Source organism: Boeremia exigua, assembly GCF_020726555.1.
Source record: "Boeremia exigua strain MPI-SDFR-AT-0100 chromosome Unknown C7974scaffold_5, whole genome shotgun sequence".
Classification (NCBI taxonomy): Eukaryota; Fungi; Ascomycota; class Dothideomycetes; order Pleosporales; family Didymellaceae; genus Boeremia; species Boeremia exigua.
Genome location: NW_025763522.1, coordinates 111084 through 131959, shown reverse-complemented (window position 1 = coordinate 131959; position 20876 = coordinate 111084). Strand labels below are relative to the sequence as shown.

General features: G+C 44.6%; 6 protein-coding genes across 6 annotated transcripts; 4 read left to right on the top strand and 2 right to left on the bottom strand.

The window, feature by feature from the left end:
* Positions 1-417: 417 nt before the first annotated feature.
* On the bottom strand, positions 418-2565 carry C7974DRAFT_310096 (uncharacterized protein; the record flags this gene model as incomplete). The annotated part of the gene is made up of 4 exons (XM_046138253.1): positions 418-1434; positions 1489-1623; positions 1669-2421; positions 2518-2565. The coding sequence occupies 4 exons, from the start codon at positions 2563-2565 to the stop codon at positions 418-420; spliced, it is 1953 nt and encodes a 650-aa protein (XP_045997690.1).
* Positions 2566-4241: 1676 nt separating this feature from the next.
* C7974DRAFT_162188 (uncharacterized protein) lies at positions 4242-5791 on the top strand. Its single transcript, XM_046135973.1, has 2 exons — positions 4242-4424; positions 4486-5791. The coding sequence occupies exons 1-2, from the start codon at positions 4378-4380 to the stop codon at positions 5681-5683; spliced, it is 1245 nt and encodes a 414-aa protein (XP_045997689.1). The 5' UTR covers positions 4242-4377; the 3' UTR covers positions 5684-5791.
* Positions 5792-6914: 1123 nt separating this feature from the next.
* Positions 6915-7757, bottom strand: C7974DRAFT_375075 (cytochrome cd1-nitrite reductase-like protein; the record flags this gene model as incomplete). The annotated part of the gene is made up of 1 exon (XM_046140186.1): positions 6915-7757. The coding sequence occupies one exon, from the start codon at positions 7755-7757 to the stop codon at positions 6915-6917; it is 843 nt and encodes a 280-aa protein (XP_045997688.1).
* A 947-nt stretch (positions 7758-8704) lies between these two features.
* On the top strand, positions 8705-9960 carry C7974DRAFT_433127 (uncharacterized protein; the record flags this gene model as incomplete). The annotated part of the gene is made up of 3 exons (XM_046144899.1): positions 8705-8813; positions 9038-9812; positions 9846-9960. The coding sequence occupies 3 exons, from the start codon at positions 8705-8707 to the stop codon at positions 9958-9960; spliced, it is 999 nt and encodes a 332-aa protein (XP_045997687.1).
* Positions 9961-11248: 1288 nt separating this feature from the next.
* On the top strand, positions 11249-12035 carry C7974DRAFT_375072 (Alpha/Beta hydrolase protein; the record flags this gene model as incomplete). The annotated part of the gene is made up of 2 exons (XM_046140185.1): positions 11249-11659; positions 11691-12035. 2 exons carry the CDS (start codon positions 11249-11251, stop codon positions 12033-12035), a joined length of 756 nt encoding a protein of 251 aa, XP_045997686.1.
* A 1634-nt stretch (positions 12036-13669) lies between these two features.
* Positions 13670-14826, top strand: C7974DRAFT_433126 (uncharacterized protein; the record flags this gene model as incomplete). The annotated part of the gene is made up of 2 exons (XM_046144898.1): positions 13670-13962; positions 14013-14826. The coding sequence occupies 2 exons, from the start codon at positions 13670-13672 to the stop codon at positions 14824-14826; spliced, it is 1107 nt and encodes a 368-aa protein (XP_045997685.1).
* Between the last annotated feature and the right edge of the window lie 6050 nt (positions 14827-20876).

Genomic DNA, 20876 nt, shown 5'->3' with positions numbered 1-20876 from the left:
TGAGGAATGAACCAAGTGAGAATATCTCGGGTGGAGTCATCGATCAGGAGTAGGCTAAGCCTTTGTAAGCAGCACTGCACACTATTTTTAGATCTCATCGCTGCTGCATTGCGCGAATACGACGAGCTTGCCTTGAAGTCCTTCGATTCATCAAGTACAGCCTCAGCACGAGTGGAACCAGTGAAGATCGGTCTTTGGGGTTGACGACTGAAGTTCTCCTCGAAGGATCTCTAATCTCACCTCGTAAGTGCCGAGTAGATAGACTCGCTGCCATACTGAAGGACTAAATTGACACGAGATTGTGCTTCGAATAGACATCATAAGAAAAAATGCTGAGCCGAACCCTTGTTAAGTCGCCCTACTAGCGTGAGCCATTGCATTGCCGTTGGATGTAAAATCCGCATCCATCCAACTACATTAACCTGAGCATGGCCCACTATTTCCTCGGATCCACGCTCGAAGGTGTTGGGGCCCAAAATTTGCAGGATTGCGAACATTAATCACCCGGGTCGCACCGGTGCCACCGTGCAAACGGAGGTCGCCATTCGCAGTACGATCGCTGTACTCGAACTTCATGACCATCTCACCATCTTCAAGGCCGTAGCCCACTTTACTGGGTATCCAGTCGGCAATCTCTTCGCCCGCCGTGCAGTCGAATGCCTCTATTAAGGCGTCTTCGTCGACGGGGTTGATGTGTAATAGTTTCAAGAGAGCGTTGCATCTTGTCGAGATCCACTTCTTCATCCTCTCGGCCGCAAAGAGTTTGTCTGCGTTTCCCTGATCAAAGCAAGAATAACGCGAGGTAAGATATCGGATTTGTCTGTACCATGCTCCAATGCATACTGAGAGCGGCCCGTGCATGCGAACCAATATTAATGGTGAAGGGTTCGCTCCAAGGCCAGACACCATTCTACCGAGCTGCATCGCAGCCCCTGTATTCGTTTGGTATAAAGTGTCAGGATCGGGGAGTAATGATAAGGCATACTCAGCAGGAAATCTGCGGAACAACGTATCAACGGTACCACAGAGCATGACTTGAAGCAACCAGTATCTTGTTCCAATGACCATGGCCGGGGTAGTACTGAAGCGGATGCCACGAAGAAGAATGTCTGCCACTGCATCGTCGACTTCATTATCCGTGTGCTCGATCGATGCATTGATAAAATTGTCGAAATCGCTCAGTTGAGTAAGATGCCATAGTTTCTCGGCAAGGGAAATCGCTGTTGCAACGGCAATGACGTTGGTCGGATCTCGGATTGCATAACGTATGGCTACAGTGAGTCGAGGGCATTGTATGAGTATATGCATCATGGCTCTTGTCGTTTTCTGTGATTGAGTGAGGTTGTGATCCATCAACGCTGCAGGGTGTGTCGCAGACAGATACACATCATTGTCATATATTGATGGTCTGCCAGCCATCATCGCCATAGTAATCTCTCTGCTGTTAGTGATCTTTACTCAATAGTAGTCCAAGTCCGGCTGACTTACATCGTCGATGTAGGTATTATCTAAGATGTCCCAGAAGTGATGTAAATCGGCGCCAGAGGCAACTCCGGATTTAAGAAGGTCCATGAGACCGATCGTATGAATGGCGTAATGCAAGCTCCCCACTCCAAGAAGAACCTGCTCACGTCAGTTTATCGGAGATGAAAGAACACCCGCAATCACCTCAGCAGCATAGTGCAGCTTAGTCGCAAGCACAAGATCATAGGTCGGGTGCTGCTGCGACGCGAGTATGCAGAGCTGTAGCTCTTTGATAGCCTTATTCTTGGTAATTAATACTGATGTGTGCTTTGAATGCGACCGATCGTAATGGGCGTCGAAGCTTTGGACCAGGAACTCGGCTGCCATAGTGACGGCAGGGCTGAACCCAACACGCGATGGAACCGACGAGACCCAATTGCCGAGAGCAAAGAACTGTTGGTGTCGTGTGGAGTCTGGGCGAAGCATATCCGAGAACATAGCTGCTATTCTTGTGGTTGTGCAGGAAGGTCGATGGGTTGCCAGGGATGTGTCTTGTAGCAGACGGATCAGATGCTCATTAAATCTCCTTCTCTCATTGGCCTCGACTTTTCTTGATACTTTTTTGAGCTTCATCTTGGTTGGTGCCAACGTCTGAAAGATCCCGCGTCCATCTGAAGCCACGATACCTCCTTTTAAATGAAGGTTAGAAACATCCGGCACTGGGGCAATTGCAAACTCAGCAGATGATATTGAGGCAGAGTCTAATGTAGGAGACTCATCGCTGCTTTGCGGAGCACTAAGAGGATAAATGACCGAAGTGGTCATGGATCTTCCGTATCTTGTCATCTGGCTTGGATCTTGAATTACCAGTGCAAAGCCTCGTCCGTGTGGGTAGGAGTAGTTGCATTGTCGATTTCCTTTCTGGCACCCACCACATGATGGCTTTTGCTCATCACACTATCTCAAGGTCAGTCCTCGGTAATGGCATCAATATGAGGCGTCGTTTTGTGTTGCGCACGCCTTGCGTTGGACAAAAGTGGGGATGCTTATTACCTTGACCTTTCGTTTCCTGCATCCATCACATTTCCCCAGCTGCCTCATCTGCTACTTTACAGTCAGGGTATTTGTTCCTACCTGTCAGGTTTTGTTATACCGCAAACTGCCCCTAACGTGATGAGCAGCTGTCGCAAGGGCGCAACTTGGCAGCTCCGTCGCAAAATCGGGTAACCGAGCTTCGGTTGTGCGTTGCAAGGCAGATGGGATGTATGCTGATGTGAATGGATAGCTGGTTTCAGTCATATGATAAAGCGCAGAAGGTTCTATGCTTAGTGATAATGATATAGGTGCATGGCTGATGCCTAGGGGTTGCCGTGTGTGAGAGATCCGCCTAGGCTGCGAAGCCGCGAAAACGTGGCGACTGCTGACGGCCTTGGCAAAGTCTTCTGCTCCATGGCCATGGTCTCACAGTAGTGATCGTAGATAATTATTACATGCACCACCTATCACTATCAATCTTCACCTCGCGAGTCTTTGTTGAGAGTTTGACTGATTTAAAACAGCATCAAGATTTGCCAGAGCTTCCAAGGTTCTTATTTGTCGTACTTACCGACCTGTACAGCACCATATTATTGCGGCATAATTGTTTAGTAGTCTGGCTTCATATGATGATGATCGGGTGCTTAATGTTCTAAGGCACAAATCAATACTTATCAAGATGTCTGTTGTGGGAATGTCTTACTGATCTCTGGTTGCAGCTGGTGTTGTACAATTAAACAATTCTCTCCGCATAGACACCTTTCCCCATACATACATCCTCAAGCCCGCTCAACATGCTTCTCAACCTGCGCGGGAGGCTTGCTAAGATGTTATCGCCATCGTCCTCAGCGTTGGAATATGTCGTGAGCAAGCATCATCTTTGCCCTCCCCGCCATCAATAGGCGTCGACGCTATACCGATTTGTTTTTGGCGTCCTGCTCGCCGTTCTCTCGCCCAAGCGTCGACCAACACGACCTGGAAACGCGCGACTTCCCAGTTCACACCTTACTGACTGATCGCAAACAGCCTCCCCAGCCTCATTGCCGGCTCTTGCAGCGACCACAGGCCCCAGCCCCGCAGCCTGAGCCGCCCCTCGGACCCTGACAGGCCCGTCGCCGCCTGCAATTTCGCCCTGCCAAATGGACTTGTTCAAGGCCCTGCTTTATCTGGCTGCGAATGGGAGCCTCATCGGCGAATTCGGTGTATGGCTCGAAACATTATCGTACTGCTTGTCCGCATCGCCCACTAGCCAGGCCATTTCGCCTTGCTCCTAATCTGGCAAAGAGTTTACACGAGATTCGGTACAGCGGCCAATACGCGCTGGTCCGCGATGGTGCTAGTCAGGGGATTAGCAGATTCCACCAGGACGCCTGTTGATCTCAGTGTCGTTCCATTGGTGTCGGTTGTAGTGTGTCGTGGCTCTGTATGGCTGCTTGCCTCTGGAGCCAAGATCGGGTCCAAATCACGCTCGATAGACCGTTTCAGCCGTTCCTGTGAGAGCCGGATCCAGGGAAGGATGTCAAGATCGGATCCTTCGGCTGTAGGCAAGCGCGATCGTGGAGATGTGCGAGCCCGTGCTCGAATAGAACACGCGGTATCATTGGCTAGCTCGCCTAATGCTCTGTATACAGCGTAGCGTCATCGCGTGCCCTTCCGATGAGTTAAATCTATCTAATCCTAAAGTAGGTTGGTAGCACTGAAGATACCCCCGAACACCAGATTGATGGATTAGGTATGCGGCATGACTTAGCGCTAAGCATTACGCAGCCGGATTGTTCCTCCGCCTTAACATCAGGCGTGCCTATTTGCTCTAAGACGTGTGTACTTCGCGTTCAGGCCAGGTAAACATTCTGAAAGGAAGCAGTCTGTTTGCTAAGTATGTCCCACATTGTGTGCAGAACTAGAACAGGCTGCATCACTTGCAGGTATGTGTATTAAACAACTATTCAATACCCTGGATCTAGCAAGCTAAATTTTTCTGGCCAGGATACGGAGGGTGAAGTGCGACGAACGTAAGCCAGCATGCATGCGGTGCACCACAACAGGTAGAACATGCGACGGTTACCCGTCAAACTTTCGCGTCGTCGCCAGTGCCCAAACTACTATTCCTTCCGAGGTGACTTTGAGAGAGCCGCCCAATCCGTCTCCTTGGCCGCTGCTACTGGGCCGATTACCCAGCCCAGAGCAAGTGCGGTATCTCGCCAGACACTTCACCATCAAACCGGTTCCTGAAATGGGCATGAGTTACGAAACAGGCATGAGCTATGAGTCTGAGGCTCGGGCGACTCTCTGCGCGACGTCAGAGCCTGCTGTTCGTCATGCCTTGACGTCTTTGAGTACTTTACGCAGGGCCTTTGAGCAGTGTATTGGTCACGTGTACAAAATCCCTACGGGCGGTCTGGACGTGCAAGATGGCTTGAAAGAATACAATCGCGCAATCAGAAGCCTTGCCATGCGCATTTCCAATCATGATGCCTACGCTATCCAGTACTCGTTACTCTGCTGCCAGATGTTCATCAGCATTGAGCTGGGTTTGGACGACTTCAATTCGGCTACCCAGCACTTAATTCGTGGTCTTTGCATCATGTATCAAGGGCGCGGTCGCCCGTATATTGGTGCGGGCGGCAAACTCTTGGCGGCACGATGTACCGGAATTTCGAACGTTGATGTGTTCGCCATCAAACTATTCTTGACTCCTTGCCCGGGCGGACTGACCAAGGATTTTCTGGACTCGGATGCAGGACAGCCAAGTTCTGTGATGCTTTTGACAGAGCGATCCACTCTTGTGAATGCGAATATACAACTTGCTGCCATTGCTAGATCCATCCTGAGTTTCCTGGAGGGAGTTTCGCAGTTATGTTCGATTAGCGAAGTCGCATTTCTAGTCAGAGACAGGCATATTATTCTCGAGAAGCTCCGAGCTTGGAAAGACGATTTCGCAGCCATTCAACAGTCAAGAGTATGCCAACTTACTCCTGAAACCCGCCTTGGTGCTGCATTCAGCATATTCTTTTGTGCAGTGCTTCGGGCTGTCGCCATGCTGGCTCTTCGACCCCCTGGAGTCGAGGTCACAGTCACTGAATCAGTCTTTGACGAGATGCAAGGGGCGGCCCGAAGTGTACAACAATTGAAGAGGGCGGTGAACATGACTAAGCAGTGCTTGGTGGATTGCACCATCGATTAAGTGTTAACGTCCGGATGGACATGATGAAAGAGCTAGTTGTACTGCTTGGCTTCTCATGAGTCATGCGCATCCACGCATGAAGGCCCAGCGCAAAGAGACAAAAATGCCATTCTACTTCTTAAGCAAACTAACAGCCGCAACATGGCGCAAACTTTGTGACAAAACAGGCATCCACTGTTCATGCTGTACATATATATCCGAAGCGCTGCGGAGTTTTAGTTTGGCCGCGCTGTAGGACTTCGTGATTGTGCTTTCCTTGTTTCTCTTGATTCCGAGCTCCCTTTGCTCAATTCTTTTGAGAACTCTCTAGGTCCTCACTGCGGTTATCCACTACTCTGTTAAAACAACCTACATGCATTCAAGAGTGCAGAAAATGAACTGTTGAGCCTTACCGTGTGCCCGCAAAGCTGAAAACTGTTGAACTGTATGATGCTTATCGTAAGATAAGTGCACTTCAGGTGATTATATAATCGATATACGCCGCGAAAGGGCGAGAGAAAAAAAGGTAGGGGGGGGGGGGGGGTCTCGATGATTCGCCGGGTCAAGTGATCAGAGTTGGGTTATGACTCCCTTCATTCTTTCCGTCCATCGACACATCAGCAGCTTGATCTGCGTTGAGTAGATGTAAGGGCTAAGAAATGGCAGAATTGTATTCACGTTCCTTAGGCTAGCAGGCTGAATAAAAGATTGCCCACTTCCACTGAAAATCATCGCCTCGCGACCTTTGAATCCTACTAGTAATCTTGCCTGTTCTTCTGCGCTATCATCATTCTCTCAGTTTTATTTATATGTTCTTGAAGTAGGGCGATACTTAGTGCGGCTGTGAACTTTTGCGACACGACAATCTCATGACTTGGGTTTCTAGTCTACTATTGTACGGTCACAGAGATGATAGCTTTGTCTTTTATTTTACTGAGACGTTAAGGCAACTTCTGCAACGTAGATCGCTCTTACTGACATGCAACAGAGACGTGCCCGTTGAATTGTGCTACTTTGCTAGGAAATGGTTCTATAACCTTAGCTAATCAACGCCATTCCATGCGCACCCTGGTTGATTGGTGCATTCTGTGTTTTCCCTAAGCCATCATCAACTTTGAGGGTTTTGACTATCGTCTTCCGTGATACGTCGATGATATCCACGGTTCCAGAAGCCATGTTCGCCACATAGGCCGTCTTTCCATCATTCCCTATCAGCGTTGTCAGGGGGAACAAGCCCACTTCAACCTCTCCCTCAGGTTTCCAGGCCAAGGTGCTGTAAAATGACACCTTGCTTTTCAGAGGGGACTAGAAGCCTTGAGGTGGCATCAATCTCGGACGCGAAGTGTATCACGAGAACCCTATCACTCGAGAGAGCTTTTACCGACATGACCGGCACATCAGTCAGCACCGTGGTTGTAACCTCGTTAGTACGAGTATCTATGACCTTGAACCCAAACTCGTCTGCAGGCTTTACAGAAGTCAAACTCAACGTTGGGAATGGGAAGTAGACAAATTGCCCATCTGAAGATACATCGCCCTCCTCACTACCAGGAAAAGGAATCTTCTTGAGCATTCTTTGCGTGACGAGATCGAGGACAGATATGTAATCGATCTCTTTGTTAGTCGTGTAGGCCGTTCTATCGTTGTCGGCTAAGACCAGCCAATGCGAGCGAGCAGCGCCGGCCACTGCCTTTACAATTGGAAACTCGCTCTTGGACACATCGATACCGATGACTCCGCCTGGACCATCCTCTTCGAATCCATCTTCAATCGCAGCGTATAGCATATTTCCATTCAGAGAGAGCTTTACGCCATGTGGACCACGGTAAGGTGATAGATCGATCACTTGGACCACAGCTTTCTTCTTGACGTCGAAAACGCTGATATGGTGCGCGTATTCGCCGTGCTTGTTGTAGAAGCCATATTTGTAGGTATGGGAAATGAAAAGGCGCTTCGTCTGAGCGTCGTAGGCAAGCTCGTGTGGCTGAGCTCTGAGGTTGGTGATGTGCAAAACACATTCACAAGTTATAAGATTGAAGAAGGAAAGACTGCAGCCAGCTTGGCTGATGACAGCCAGGGTATTCTCGAGAGACATGATGCGTAGACGACACCTTAATTGTCTGAGGGTTGGTAAACTTGGATCTTGAATAGAACAACGCATGAGTGAGGTCTGAAGTTCCTAAATATATGTAGATGACAATACACTGATTCGAGCTCGCTACGCAGTTCGGCCGAGGACATAACTGAGGAAGCTTTTTTGTCTGAGGATAAGTTGCTTGGTAACTGCAGGTCACCGAGATGACAAGCGATACACCGGGTGGCCCCCGTACGGGTTATTCCCAAACGAGAAGGCCTACGATTACTTCCTACGGGAAAAACTTACATCTATAGACAACGCAATTGGTCTCAGAGAGTGGTGGTGGCAATTCATATGCCGACTCATTCTAGGCATCCCCTGGTAGGACAGTGGATAGGGTGCGCGGAATCCAGTGCTTTGCAGCTAAAGTGTCATAGGAATGCAGCGTTCCTGTTGGTGAGCTCGGAAACTAAGCCTTTTGCGCTACGGCACGTGCACGATGTCGGCTGTACATACGTGTAGCGGAGGCTGAGCTTTCTTGGATCCCCATCATTATAGCTTGTTTCAGTGATAGGCTGCATGAGTGAATCGTTTCGTCTGCCATCATAATCACAGATCTCGTATCATATCTGGGCTCCTCTCGTGTGCGTGACAGCGAATCAAAGATTACGCACCCCACTGTATGCTTTTTGTGTGCTGCTACCCATGCCATGTCCATGCATGGTAAGTAACAAATACTGGGTATCAAGGCTAAATCGGGCCTTCGTGTTGACATATTTGATGTAGGCATAGCCTTCGGTTTCTACGTTGCTTCTTTCAATACTAGTGTCACTTCTGGCTACTATCACCTCATCTACTTCACGTGTCCTCTGCTTTGTCACTAAGGCTATCCGCGGTCATTATTGTTTATTCTGCCCACACTGTCGTTGGATTCGCAGAAAATTCACTTTCGCCTACCTGCCCCAATGCATCCCTTTCCCAGCACGCGCCGCCTACTGTATCGCATATTCATTTCGACGGGTCTTGTCTCGACTTTCATCTTGGGACATCTCGCTTGGCAGACTCTCCCGCATAGTCTGTTGCCCATTTCTACGTTTTCTAGCATGTAGGTACTGTGTAGGAGCATTGCATCCTACAGAAGGGTACCCTGCTTCGAATTCCTTTCTACCGTCAACACTTGCCTTTTGTCTGATTGAGTTGAGGACCTTTACTAAGCAGTTACAACAGTACCACACATCAGGAGTCTCAGCCCCTACCACAGGGGATCACCTCGATCGACGCTATCCATGACGTTTTAGCTGTGCTCTTCGAACCCTTGAAGATCTCGCCGACGGAAAAGTTCGTTCTTCCGGGCGATGAACCCAGGATTGACTTACCACTCAATCCGCGCTTCAAGACGTCTTTGGGCAAGCAGGTTCTGATTCTTGACCTGGAGACGCGTCCACTAAAATCTACCAAGGACTATAGGCGTGGAAAATTTGACTGGCGTGAACTGGATCACATCTCTAGGGGAGTTTTCAACCACTATACATATGCCACAATCCATGGCTACGACTACAAGCTTATCCACGCGGAACAATTTAAAGACAGACATGCTACTTGGATTAAGCCTTCTGCCCTGGCCAACCATATTAGCAACTACAAGTTTATTGTCTTTCTGGATGCTGACGCTACATTCCGCTTCCTACACATACCAATTGAGTGGATGCTGAATTACTGGCGCATTGAGCCTAAGCATTCTGTTACTATGGCTCTAGACCCATGGGACCCCCAAGAGCCTCAGTACAACTCGGACCGCTTCAACCGTACATATGCCAACACAGGGTTTATGATTATCCAAAATAACACAGAGATAATGTCTATCCTAAAGGACTGGCACGAGTGCCCTGATAATACACGCTATCCAATGTGTTCTCAGTGGAAACGGCCCAAATTCCATGAACAATCAGCCTTTGGCGAATATATTCGTTACGACTATAACGACTCAATTAAAGAGATACCATGCGGCGAGGCGAATGGGTTTCCTGGAGTCCATGTGTCCCACTGCCAGGGCAAGTTGATCCGCCACTACTAGTTTGAAAAGACCCTGGTTAAGAAAGATTTCAGCGAAAACATGATGAATGCTATCACCATGTCTATCCAGAAGGTCTTTGCCGACAACGCTGATGATATTATAACATATCAAGAAAAGAATGTCATCCGTGAAAGGCTACAATTATAGCACTGGAAAGACGGGCCATCGACTTCACGGCGGTGAAAAGCGTTAAGTTGATCTAGTGACTAGATCATGAATTTATGCAAAGTGGTTCAGTAGAAATCAATCTGAAGACGAGTCGTCTTCACACGAAACCCATTGACCTCATTACGTATATGTTGCAACGAGGCCACAGTGAAACTACGAACCTTCCACCTACCACCATTATCCCAACCGTACGGTCACCAGGTGCGGCTATCACGGCTGCAACAAAGAGGGACCTCTTACTTGAGAGTGATTTCTAACCCAAGCGTGACTGTTGCCAATCGTAAGGCCACCAGCGACATCTTCACTAGACACGTGTCAAGACACAGTTAGTTTCCCTTTCTCGAGATAGCGTTGGAGGGAAGCCGGGTTTGATCCTTATTGACCGAGTCCTCTGGAACCTGAATGCCGCGACCTCCCAGCAAGACGCAGGCAATTTGCGATCAACTAATTTTTTAATGCTCCAAATCTTCCTGCTGAAACTGGTCACGCTGCGTCGCTCTATCTAGTTATAAACACCTGTACAAGGATTAAATCATACCAGACATTCTAAAACAGGCCATCCCTTGCCACAAAGACTATGGACTGGACGATGCACGCCTCCATCCCCGTGTCTTGGAATAGACTCGAAGAATCAAGTTTGGTGGCACTCGGTTGGATTTCAAACATAATAGGCTTAGTTTCCGAGCCGACCAGTAAGAACGTTACTAGTAGATCCTTGTGCCACTTTAGCTGCGGCAAATTTGTAGAACCCATTCTCCCCAGCAAGTGTCCCATTGCTACTTACGCTATCTTGGGCGTCAATATCACCAAGCTTTTGTTGCCATTCGTCATTATAGCTGGGGAGGTTAGGTGAAAGACCTTTGGCTGACCAGGTCAATTTGAAGATCGACTCAGAGTCTCTTCGGTACTCGGGTAAGCACCTATCGAGCGATAGCGACAATACTCCTGCCATTCTGAGAACAGAGTGCCATGAAAAGTATTTGAGAGAGCAGATTCTGTTCAATTGGCTGAATACTACACCTTCAGAAATCCCTCTCAAGTGTCCGTTTTTACGCTCTTCTATCTCCCTTGCTGCAAGCGAAGCTTAAAAGTACCCAAGATGAACTACGCTACATCTCAGAGGCTCGTAGTCCTTGATCCAGCACTCCAAAGGGTATTTAGACGTCTTCTACGAAGTCTACAAAAGCTGCGCTACTAACGATGGGCACAGTTTCTCGCGGACCAGCCCTCCTCATCTACCCCTCCTGACCTCGAAGCTGTCCGAGCTATGTCGCAAAAAATGGAGGAAAAGCTCAGCGCAAGCCCACCACCAGAAGGCGTTGAAGAGCTCATCAAGATCATTCAAGCAAGAGACGGCTTCGACATTTCACTTCGCATCCATCGTCCGAAATCGGCATCGGACCAATTGCCGTTGATCGTATACTACCACCTTGGTGGATGCTGTGTGGGCAGCTCTGCAATAGCCATACCTTTCTGCCGAAGGCTCGTCCAGCGTTTCAACGCTGTTTGTGTCAACGTTGACTACCGTCTTGCTCCCGAACACCCGTTCCCCACCCCGATCGGAGACTGCTGGGACGCGCTACAATGGGTTGCGAGTAACGCTGTGGAGCTCGGAGCTAATCCCACGAGAGGATTTGTAGTTGGTGGAGAAAGCTCTGGCGGAAACATATCCAGAGAAGTACACACCGTTTTATCACTCATGGGAACAGGCTCAACAAGCTCCAGAGCTATTCGGATATGGCATGACAGTCATGTACCGCAAGTCGCACGCGGCTGATGTCTATTCTCCCCTCTTTGGAGCGTTTAACCACCCAAACGGACATGCTGGATTGCCACCTGCATATTTCCAGATCTGTGGCTTGGACCCTGTCCGAGATGAGGGCCTACTATACGAGAAGGTTCTCCGGGAGGATTATGGTATCAAGATAAGACTAGACGTGTACCCTGGGCTGCCACACGCATTTTGGCAAGTCTTTCCAGCTTTTGAGAAAGCTACAAAAGCACATGAGGACATGTTGAATGGTTTTGCTTGGCTACTGAACCAGAACTTGTAGCTCTACCGCCTATGTAGCTATCAATTGGTTCTAGTTCTTGCTTCAGGAAAGTCTAGCAGGAGTCCAAGTAGACATAAGTAGACACCATTGCCAATCCTTACCTCCCTCTTACTCTTGACTCTGTAAAGGAGATGCTGTTGATCATAATTTTACTAATAGATTAAGCAAAATCATTTTATACACTCTAGTTCTATAGTTTGTTAACTTGTTCAGGCTATATTATGTAAAGTTCAAGATAGTGACTTCTAGTAGGTTAGATGTCTGGACACCCCGGGCCTGCACCTTTACACTTAGAGATCTGACCTTTCCAGCCTCTTTACCTCTAAACTCGCCGTCATAAACGCTGCACTTCCGAATACACTATCGAACAATAACGGTCGTTGGACGTAATAGTCATAGCTTGCGAACACTCACAGTGCCGGTCCAGCCTAACGTTCCGTTGCCATTGTGCACCACAAATGTGTCCCTCAGATTCTCGTATGCGCGCTGTCCAACATCGACAAGATTCGTGTTTGATATCGAGGCATTAGCCTCGAGATAGCTCGCACGCCTGCCTTTGAGCAGTGCGTAGGCAAACATTCAACTTCCGCTGCTCTCAATGTAGTTATCAGGCCGTCCGGGCTGGTCCATGACTTGGTGGAACGGCAACATTGACAGAATCACGCCGAATCCACCGGAGCCAGATGGTAATGATACAGACCGAAGACAATCGCGCGCACGGACGTTGGTATCGGTAACAATGTGCAGCGCGGGCACACGCTAGCACAATCCCAATTCGAATGATATACTGCCGAGATGAGGGAGCCAAGAACAAAGTAAAAAGCGACTTGACTTAAGAGAGCTAACTAGGCAGCAACTCAAGCGATAATGCTACACTGTTTGCGGAGAATTAGGCGAACTGGCCAATGGGATCGCGTGTTGGAACCAGGGAAGCTGCTTTCCATATACTGTGGTATCCGTTCGTGCATCCGAGGCGGAAGCTTGCGCTGCGTTCGATGCATGTGATGTAGTTGTTTTCACTCTTCAATACGCAGCGTTAAGCATTGCCAGTGTTCCACGCAGTGCTCCGCCACGCATAGTGCCATATCGCTAGCACCTAGAGAGCATGTGCAATACAAGGCTGACGCCTTGCTTGCGAAGGCCTCGAGTTGAATACAAAGCAATCAGAGATGACCGCCGAGGGGAGGTCAAGGTTTCAAAGCTGAGCTCAGTGCAGTGCATGGTCAATCTGCAGTCGTTGTGATCCCGCTGATGCAGACTTCTAACCCTAACCCTGAGCCATACCAACCGCACCATCTGTGTTCGAGATAGACTTGGATCTGAGTCAAGACTGGAACCACAAACACTAACAAGGATCATGTTGATCTGATGCAAACGGCGGGATAGAACGGCCGTTTGGCCTCCGAGCCTAACTCCTTGTAACCCAGCTGTCCCCGCCTATTGTCAGCAAGGGTGATTCGCAATTTAGCTCTTATCCTCTCCGAAGATTATCAGACGAAGTTTCCAATCAGGAAAGGAAAGACTTGTAGTTCTTGGCCTGCGCTCTATCAATATATCCATCATTCCATTACTCGACTTCGGTACAAACCCAGTTTGACCTGACTGTGCTTTCCACTTCATTTGTCCTGTATATCATGGCAACACTCTCTGAAGAGCAAATATTAGCAGTGGAGGCATATGGTGACGAGTCGGATGGAGAGCTGCGATGGTCCTCGCCAAGTATGATGTGCATCGAGGACCGTCTCCCAGTAGCGGTATATCGCCAAAGCTGGTGGACGACCTGGAAAAGTGGTGACTGCTGGCGTGGACTACGATACCAAAGGTCGGAGAGGCCAGACCAAATAAAGAGGGGGCAGAAACCACACTCACATCAATGGGCTATAGTTGCTGTTTTTGCGTTGACATTTCTCAGCCTTACCGCAGGCATGTATGCGATCACAAACCCACCTTCTTATACACATAGCTGATTTTGCATAGCGTATACTCTTCTCTCGTTGCAATCCTGCTCTACAACCTTAAGCTACCTCCCAACCACAGCGGCCTTCAGCATATCGTTGAGGACTGGAGGGAGCCTAATACCAACGCTACTTATGAGTTCGCATGGCGAGCTGACTTTAGCCGCGATATCGTACCTAAAGATTGCCACTCGCATAACGACTACTGGCGGCCCGTGCCGCTTTATAGTGCGCTTGCGGCGGGGTGTGTAAGTGTAGAAGCAGACGTGTGGCTGGCGGAGGACAGTGAGCTACTTGTGAGTCATTCGTGGAAAACCACTACGCAAGCGCGGACATTGAACAGCTTGTATCTGAAGCCGTTGTTGTGGATCTTTGACAAGCGCAACATCTCTCAGGCTTCAGTCGAAGATAGAGAGGTTGGCGTCTTTGATGCAGATCCGAATGTCTCTGTCGTCTTATTGATTGACTTCAAGGGTGACAGGCATGCTATATGGCCAGTTCTTCTTACGCAGTTAAAGCCTCTTCAGAACAAGAATTGGCTCACGTACTATGATGGTGAAAAAATTCATTGCAGACCGCTTACTATTGTAGGCACTGGTAATACACCTATAGAGCTTGTCCAGTCAACATTGCCTGACCGCTTCGTATCTTTCAATGCTCTACTTACATCTATATCTAATACCACGTATAATTACACAAACTCTTATTACGCCAGTGCTAGACTAGAGGATGCTATCAGAAAGTTGTGGTTGAATCGACTAAGTATCAAGCAAGAAGAGACTCTGAGAGAACAGGTCAAAAGGGCAGAAGAGAAGGGTTTGAAGAGCAGATACTGAGATACTCCCGGGTGGCCGATAACCCTCGCTCATCCTGGGTTCATGGGTTGCTTCGTCGCAGAGGGGTGTTGCGGTCATTCTAGGTTTAGGTAGGGGTCAAGGTGAAAGTGCAAGTCACGTGACCTGCGAAAATTATTATTGCAGGAAGGCAAGAGTCTCTGTGCACCAAGGGCCTTAATGTTAACTCTCTTGCATAATAATAATATATAATAACCCTTGCTTTATACTATAGAGACGCTAGTATTATTCTAGTTCTGCCTTACTATACTAGTATAGTAAAGAATATATATAAACCTAGAATAATACTATAGTCTATATATATTAAAGGTATAGCTAGTTTCCTATATATACTAATATATATATTACTTATATTATTGCTTAAGCTATAGGGTAGCAGAATCTATTCTAGGTTTTTGCAACCTAACTAGGTTTTTGCAACCTAACTAGTGCATAGTTACTCTAGATGCTAAGAATATACTTTAAGCTATTAAAATATTCTATTACTTATATAGACTGTTACTTAGCATAGTATAATAAATCTAAGTTTTTTTTTTAATTTTTATATATAACTAATATGTTCTACTACTAAGCTACGCACCCTACTAAGCTGCGCACCTCTACTAAGACCTTATTAGATTCTACTACTATTATAATGCCTTAAAAATATAATATTAAATTACTTCCTATTAAAGATAGAATTATCCTTGCTATCTAAGCTCTTAAATCTAACGCGTTACTAAGCTAGCAACACACTGCTACTATCTATAACGTGCCTAAAACTACTCTCTATAACTAACGCGCTAGAATAACCTTATAATATAATATCTAAGCTAACTTATTAAGGCTTTATAAGTATAAAGAGGAGGTAGTTATATAGTATATTAGGAAGCTTAATGCTAGAGGCTTTGCCCCTATGCTTAGCTATATATATAAGATAGATAACTAGCTACTAGCTAAGCATAGTAGTACTTATATTAGAGAGAACTAGGCCTATAGGCTAATCTAATACTAACCTAAGGTTAAATCTTAAGTAACTTAAACTTATAATTACTAGTAAGTCTTCTATAGCAATCTAGCTATTATAGGCCTCTAGTTTAATCTTATATGCAATATTAAAGCTAAGTATAGCATCCTAGATAAAGATATATATAACTTTAATAAGACTAGCTTCTAGATAGGGGTTAAGGGGTTAGTAAAGATAGTAACAGCCTCTAAGCAGCGCCTTAAGCTACTTAGAGTTTAGCCTAGTAATAGGGAGTAGGTAATATTAATTGCTGCTAGTAATGCTATAGAGTAGGTTATCCTACCCTATATTATCTTTAAAGCTAAGAACTATAACTAGACCTAGTATTATAACCCTTAGGATTAGAGAATAGGAGTTAGTAATAATAGATAGATAATAAATAAGCTTAGGCTTGCCTAGCTATAGCACTTTATTAAGTATATAGAGGCTAAGAAAGTAGGTAGTTATAGGCTAATAATACTTAATAGCTATAAGAGCTATAAGTTACTTAGCTTCTAAAATCTATATAAGGAGAATAAGATTATTACCCTCTATATGCCCCCCTATACCTTATATATTCTTTAGCTGCTTAATATAGGTTACTTTACCCTACTAAAGCGTGCATATAAGAAAGAGATCTAAGTCTTAGCAAACTGCTATATTAACTATATTAATAAGAAAGCCTTCCTAGCTATATTTACCCTAGTATTTAACTAGGTCTTCTTAAAGAGTTATCTATTTTATAGCTAATATAAGAAGAGCTATTAGTATTTATCTTCTAGGGTAGTATAACCTCTAGACTATATATAAAGGCCTTACTCTCTTCTACTATAGCCTTAAGTATAGATCTCTATAGATGCTTATTATAGTAACCTCTAGAACCTATTATACTAGTCTAGGTAGCTATAGTATAGAAGGCTGCAGGTTAGTGCTTATAGTATATAACGCTATTATTACTATAGATAGCCTAGGACCTTAAGACTATAACCTATCTAAAATATAGTAGCTATTATATTATTAGGACCTAAATACTATTAGTTATAATATACTAAGAGGGTAGTAGCTTAATTCTAGGTTTATAAAACTAGAATAACACTATCTAGCCTATAAATAGAATAGAGAGGTTAGACTTACTAAGCTTAATATCTACTTTATATTCCTTAGAAAACTTAGGATTTAACTTATATATTAGGTTACTATTAACTATTATAAAGCCTATTATATCTTCTATAATATCTATGTTACTATACTCTTCTCCTTTAACTATGCTATAGATATATGCAATTGCTTTAGAGTTAATACTAGCTAAGATTCTAGAAATTACGCGCTAGGTGTTTAATAAAGTAATAGACTAGTTATAGAACTTTTTATTCTAAAACTTAATAATAAGATATATATATAGCTAGCTAATATATATAATATATCTAATATACTAGATCTAAATTAGGTATATAGGTATTAGTCTAAGCATAATTATTATATAGCATATAGATTAATAATTTATTCTAGTATTCTAATTAATAGAATTTATAAGAATCTATAGCTATTTACTACTACTACTACTAAGTATCTCTATGCGCGTGTTAAAGTTATTAACTATCTTATACTTTATAGCTAAGTTATAATAAGCTATCTATATAACGTACCTCACGGGCGAGCGAGCCAACGGGCGAGCGAGCTACTTTTGCCAAGCCCTTACCAAAACCTAACCTATTATAGCCTACAACACCACACTTTGGCACTCTGTGGCAGACTACGGCATGTGATATTATTCAGAGACCTCTTCTACATCAATCTTGCACGTTCGCGCGTTGTGACCAGTCTGATTGCACCTTCTGCAGCGCCTTTGGGCAGGCTCACCCTCTTAAGCGCGCACCTGCTTCTTCGCCCTCTTTCCATCGCTACGTGCCCTAAACTCCTTTAGAGCTGCCAGTCGCTGCCTATCTTCAACTATCAGTGTCCCTTCCTTCTGAACCCGCTTTCTTTTGTGTGATTTTCGTCGCGTAGCAGCCTCATTAGCCGCTCGAAGCTCCCTGATTTCCTGTTGAGCTAAAACCAGCTTGTGCGCAATAATTGCAGCCCCCTTTGACACCTTCTTAAACGCCTTTACTATAGATGTAGGAGAGCTGTCTACATGCCTCTGAATCCTTGACTTTATAAGTGTTGATTGCGATCCAAACTCTAAAGTATTGCTAGGGGTTTGCGACTGCCAGGGCACGTTGTTGGCAGGAAGTGGTGGTGTTGGAGTCCGAAGCTTCACATCAAGGGCTGATATGACCCGTTCTGGGTCAAAGGGGACCAATCCAGCACCTCTGAACCCTCCTTGGATGTTACTAGGAGTAAATACTGCATTATAGGCTGCTTTGAAGCATGGCAGGAACTCAGCCTTTGTAAGGTGGGTGATTCGGTTGCGCATGAGCATTTCGGCTTGGCGCCCGTACGCTGTCTTTAAAGGGGCAAAACAGCCCACATCAAGTGGCTGTAGGAGGTGTGATGAGTGAGGAGGCATACACAGGGTAACAATCTTGTTATCCTTACAGTATTGCTGGAATTGGAGCGAGTCGTGGCTCTCATGGCCGTCAATAACCAGCAGTCGGTGGGTACTAACAGTATGCTCCTTTGTATGCCTGTCAAAGTGCTTTAACCACTCAAGACCAAGCTTATTAGTAGTCCAGCCGTTACTGGAGACTCCAATAACCCAGTCCTGGGGCAGATCTTCCTCCTTATACCAGCCAGAAAGGTGGTGGCGCGCTTTGAAGATGATGAAGGGTGGAATAGCCCATCCTTTCGCATTGATGCCCTGTATGACTGTTGTCCACTCCCGGTTGCCTTGCTGGACTGCCTTTGGCCTTCCTCGTCTCTCTGAAGCTGTGACGACTGCTCCTTGGGAGATCTGGCCCATCATGAAGCCTGTCTCATCAAAGTTGTAGGTATCATCATCCTGGATGCCATACTTAGCTTTGACGTTGGCTACCAGGCTAAACCAGCCCTGCACAACCCCTGAATCCTCGCAGAGGGCTCGCTTGTAGTCATACCTGCGATTGAACTTTACTTTGAGCTCTGGCTGACGCTTGACGAACGTACTGGGCCAGTTTGTGCCAACAGGGCCCAGATTGCGCTCAGCGCGCAGAGAATTGGCCATAGCAGCCACATCTGCCAGCCGGGGGCCAAATCCTCGCCCGTCTAGCTCAAGTATGTGCTCAACAATTACCCGCTCCTCATTATTGTCCAACCCTCGTGAGTTAGGCATAGTATCACCTCGTGAAGGTCGTCCAGTGTGTCAATGGCTTAGTGTGCTTCGAGGCACCTTGTAGATGGCTACAGCGCGTCGCTGTGAGAGATTCGCGTCTTGTTTAAGAGCTTGAAGCGCAAGCTGTACCTGAGCCTCCTTTGACGCGTTAATAATAGGTTGTTGTTGAGGCATTGGTATAAAAAGGGTACTTTGGTGGGGGCTTGGCAAAAGTGGCTCGCTCGCCCGTTGGCTCGCTCGCCCGTGGGGTACGTTAGTATATTAAAGACTATAGAGATTAGTAATTATATTAATAATCTCTTACTTAATAAGATATTATGTCTATATAAGAATCTTAAAGCCTAGAAGGATACTAAAAACTATATACTAGTATAGAAGGCTATAAATATGCTTGCTATAGTATATTATATAGAATAAGAGTACTGCTAGCTAATTAGCACTTAGAACCTTACTATCTTTTATAGGGATAATATTACTAAATCTCTTATTCTTAGTATTATATTAATATTTAAGAAAGATTATATAGAGGAACTTACTATATTAGTAGGTATTATATAGGCAAGAGAGGTTTACTATTATATTATTCTCTATAATATTAAAAATCCTATTATTATAGAGTAAGATTAGACTTAAAGTACTAAGAGTAATTTAATATATTTATTTCTATTGATGCACTAGCGCTTTAAAAAAGAGTTATAAATCTATAATAGTATATTAATATATGCTATACCTATATTATAAATATATTAGCTAGTAGGAGTATTCTTAATAGTAATATAAATAGTAATATAATTAAATAATAGGTTCTAGAGATAATAAAAGTCTCTATTAATATAGGTCTTATAAGTAGAATTATATAATATTCTATATATATACTAGTTCTAGAGCGTGCGTAAGACCTTATTATACTAGGTAAGGGAATTAGTAGTCTTAATAAAAGCTTTAAAAGCAGTATATATTAATATATACTTCCTATTATCTAGATAGGTATCTAACTTATAAGGGTCTTTTAGCTAACTATCTTCTAGCTTCTTTATAGCTTTATTATTAAGCTTAGAGTTCTATATTAAGGCAAGTAGTCTACTATAACTCTAGATAGACTAAGGCATAGGTATTATAGTAAGTAGTATATAAAACTTAGTATCTAGACTATAAATTATATAGTAGAAGGTACTATTAATATTGCGTAAGTTATAAGCTTTATTAATAAAGTAAAGGCTAACTTACCCTACTATATTATAAGGGAAATCTAGGTATATATTATTTAAACTAGCCTAGCGCTATATAGCCTTATATCTAGAAAAATTAGCTAGTAACTCTTCTATAGCCTATTTAGTAATAGACTAGAGTTTATAGCGCAGAGATAATATCTAGTATAATATAACTAATAAAATATAGTTAGTAATAGGGCTCTTAAATAATAATTTATTTAGTATAATATAGTTTATTATTATTATAATACTATCTAGAGGAATAAGATATTCTTTATCTAAGCTATATATATAAATTATAATAGCCTTGCTATATATTAATATATTATAGATAACTTAAGGAATATAATAGGCCTCTATAACCTAGATATAGAGCTTAGAATTAGAGGCTTTTACTAACTAATTCTAGCCCTTCATAGTATATAAGTAGTTTAGGTTTATATTATATTTATTAATATACTATATAAGTTAGTATATAATTATTTAATAGTAGGGGAGTATAGAGTAATTCTAGGTTTAATTTTCTAGAATTATATCCTGATCTCTATAGATAATGCACTTATACTAAGCAATATAGTATATACTA

What these genes read in the sequence shown, in the direction of transcription:
- C7974DRAFT_162188 (XM_046135973.1), top strand. Translation starts at nt 4,378, where the DNA reads ATGTCCCACATTGTGTGCAGAACTAGAACAGGCTGCATCACTTGCAG. An exon ending in ACAGGCTGCATCACTTGCAG is followed by an intron (nt 4,425 to 4,485) that starts GTATGTGTATTA and finishes TTTTCTGGCCAG; the next exon opens with GATACGGAGGGTGAAGTGCG.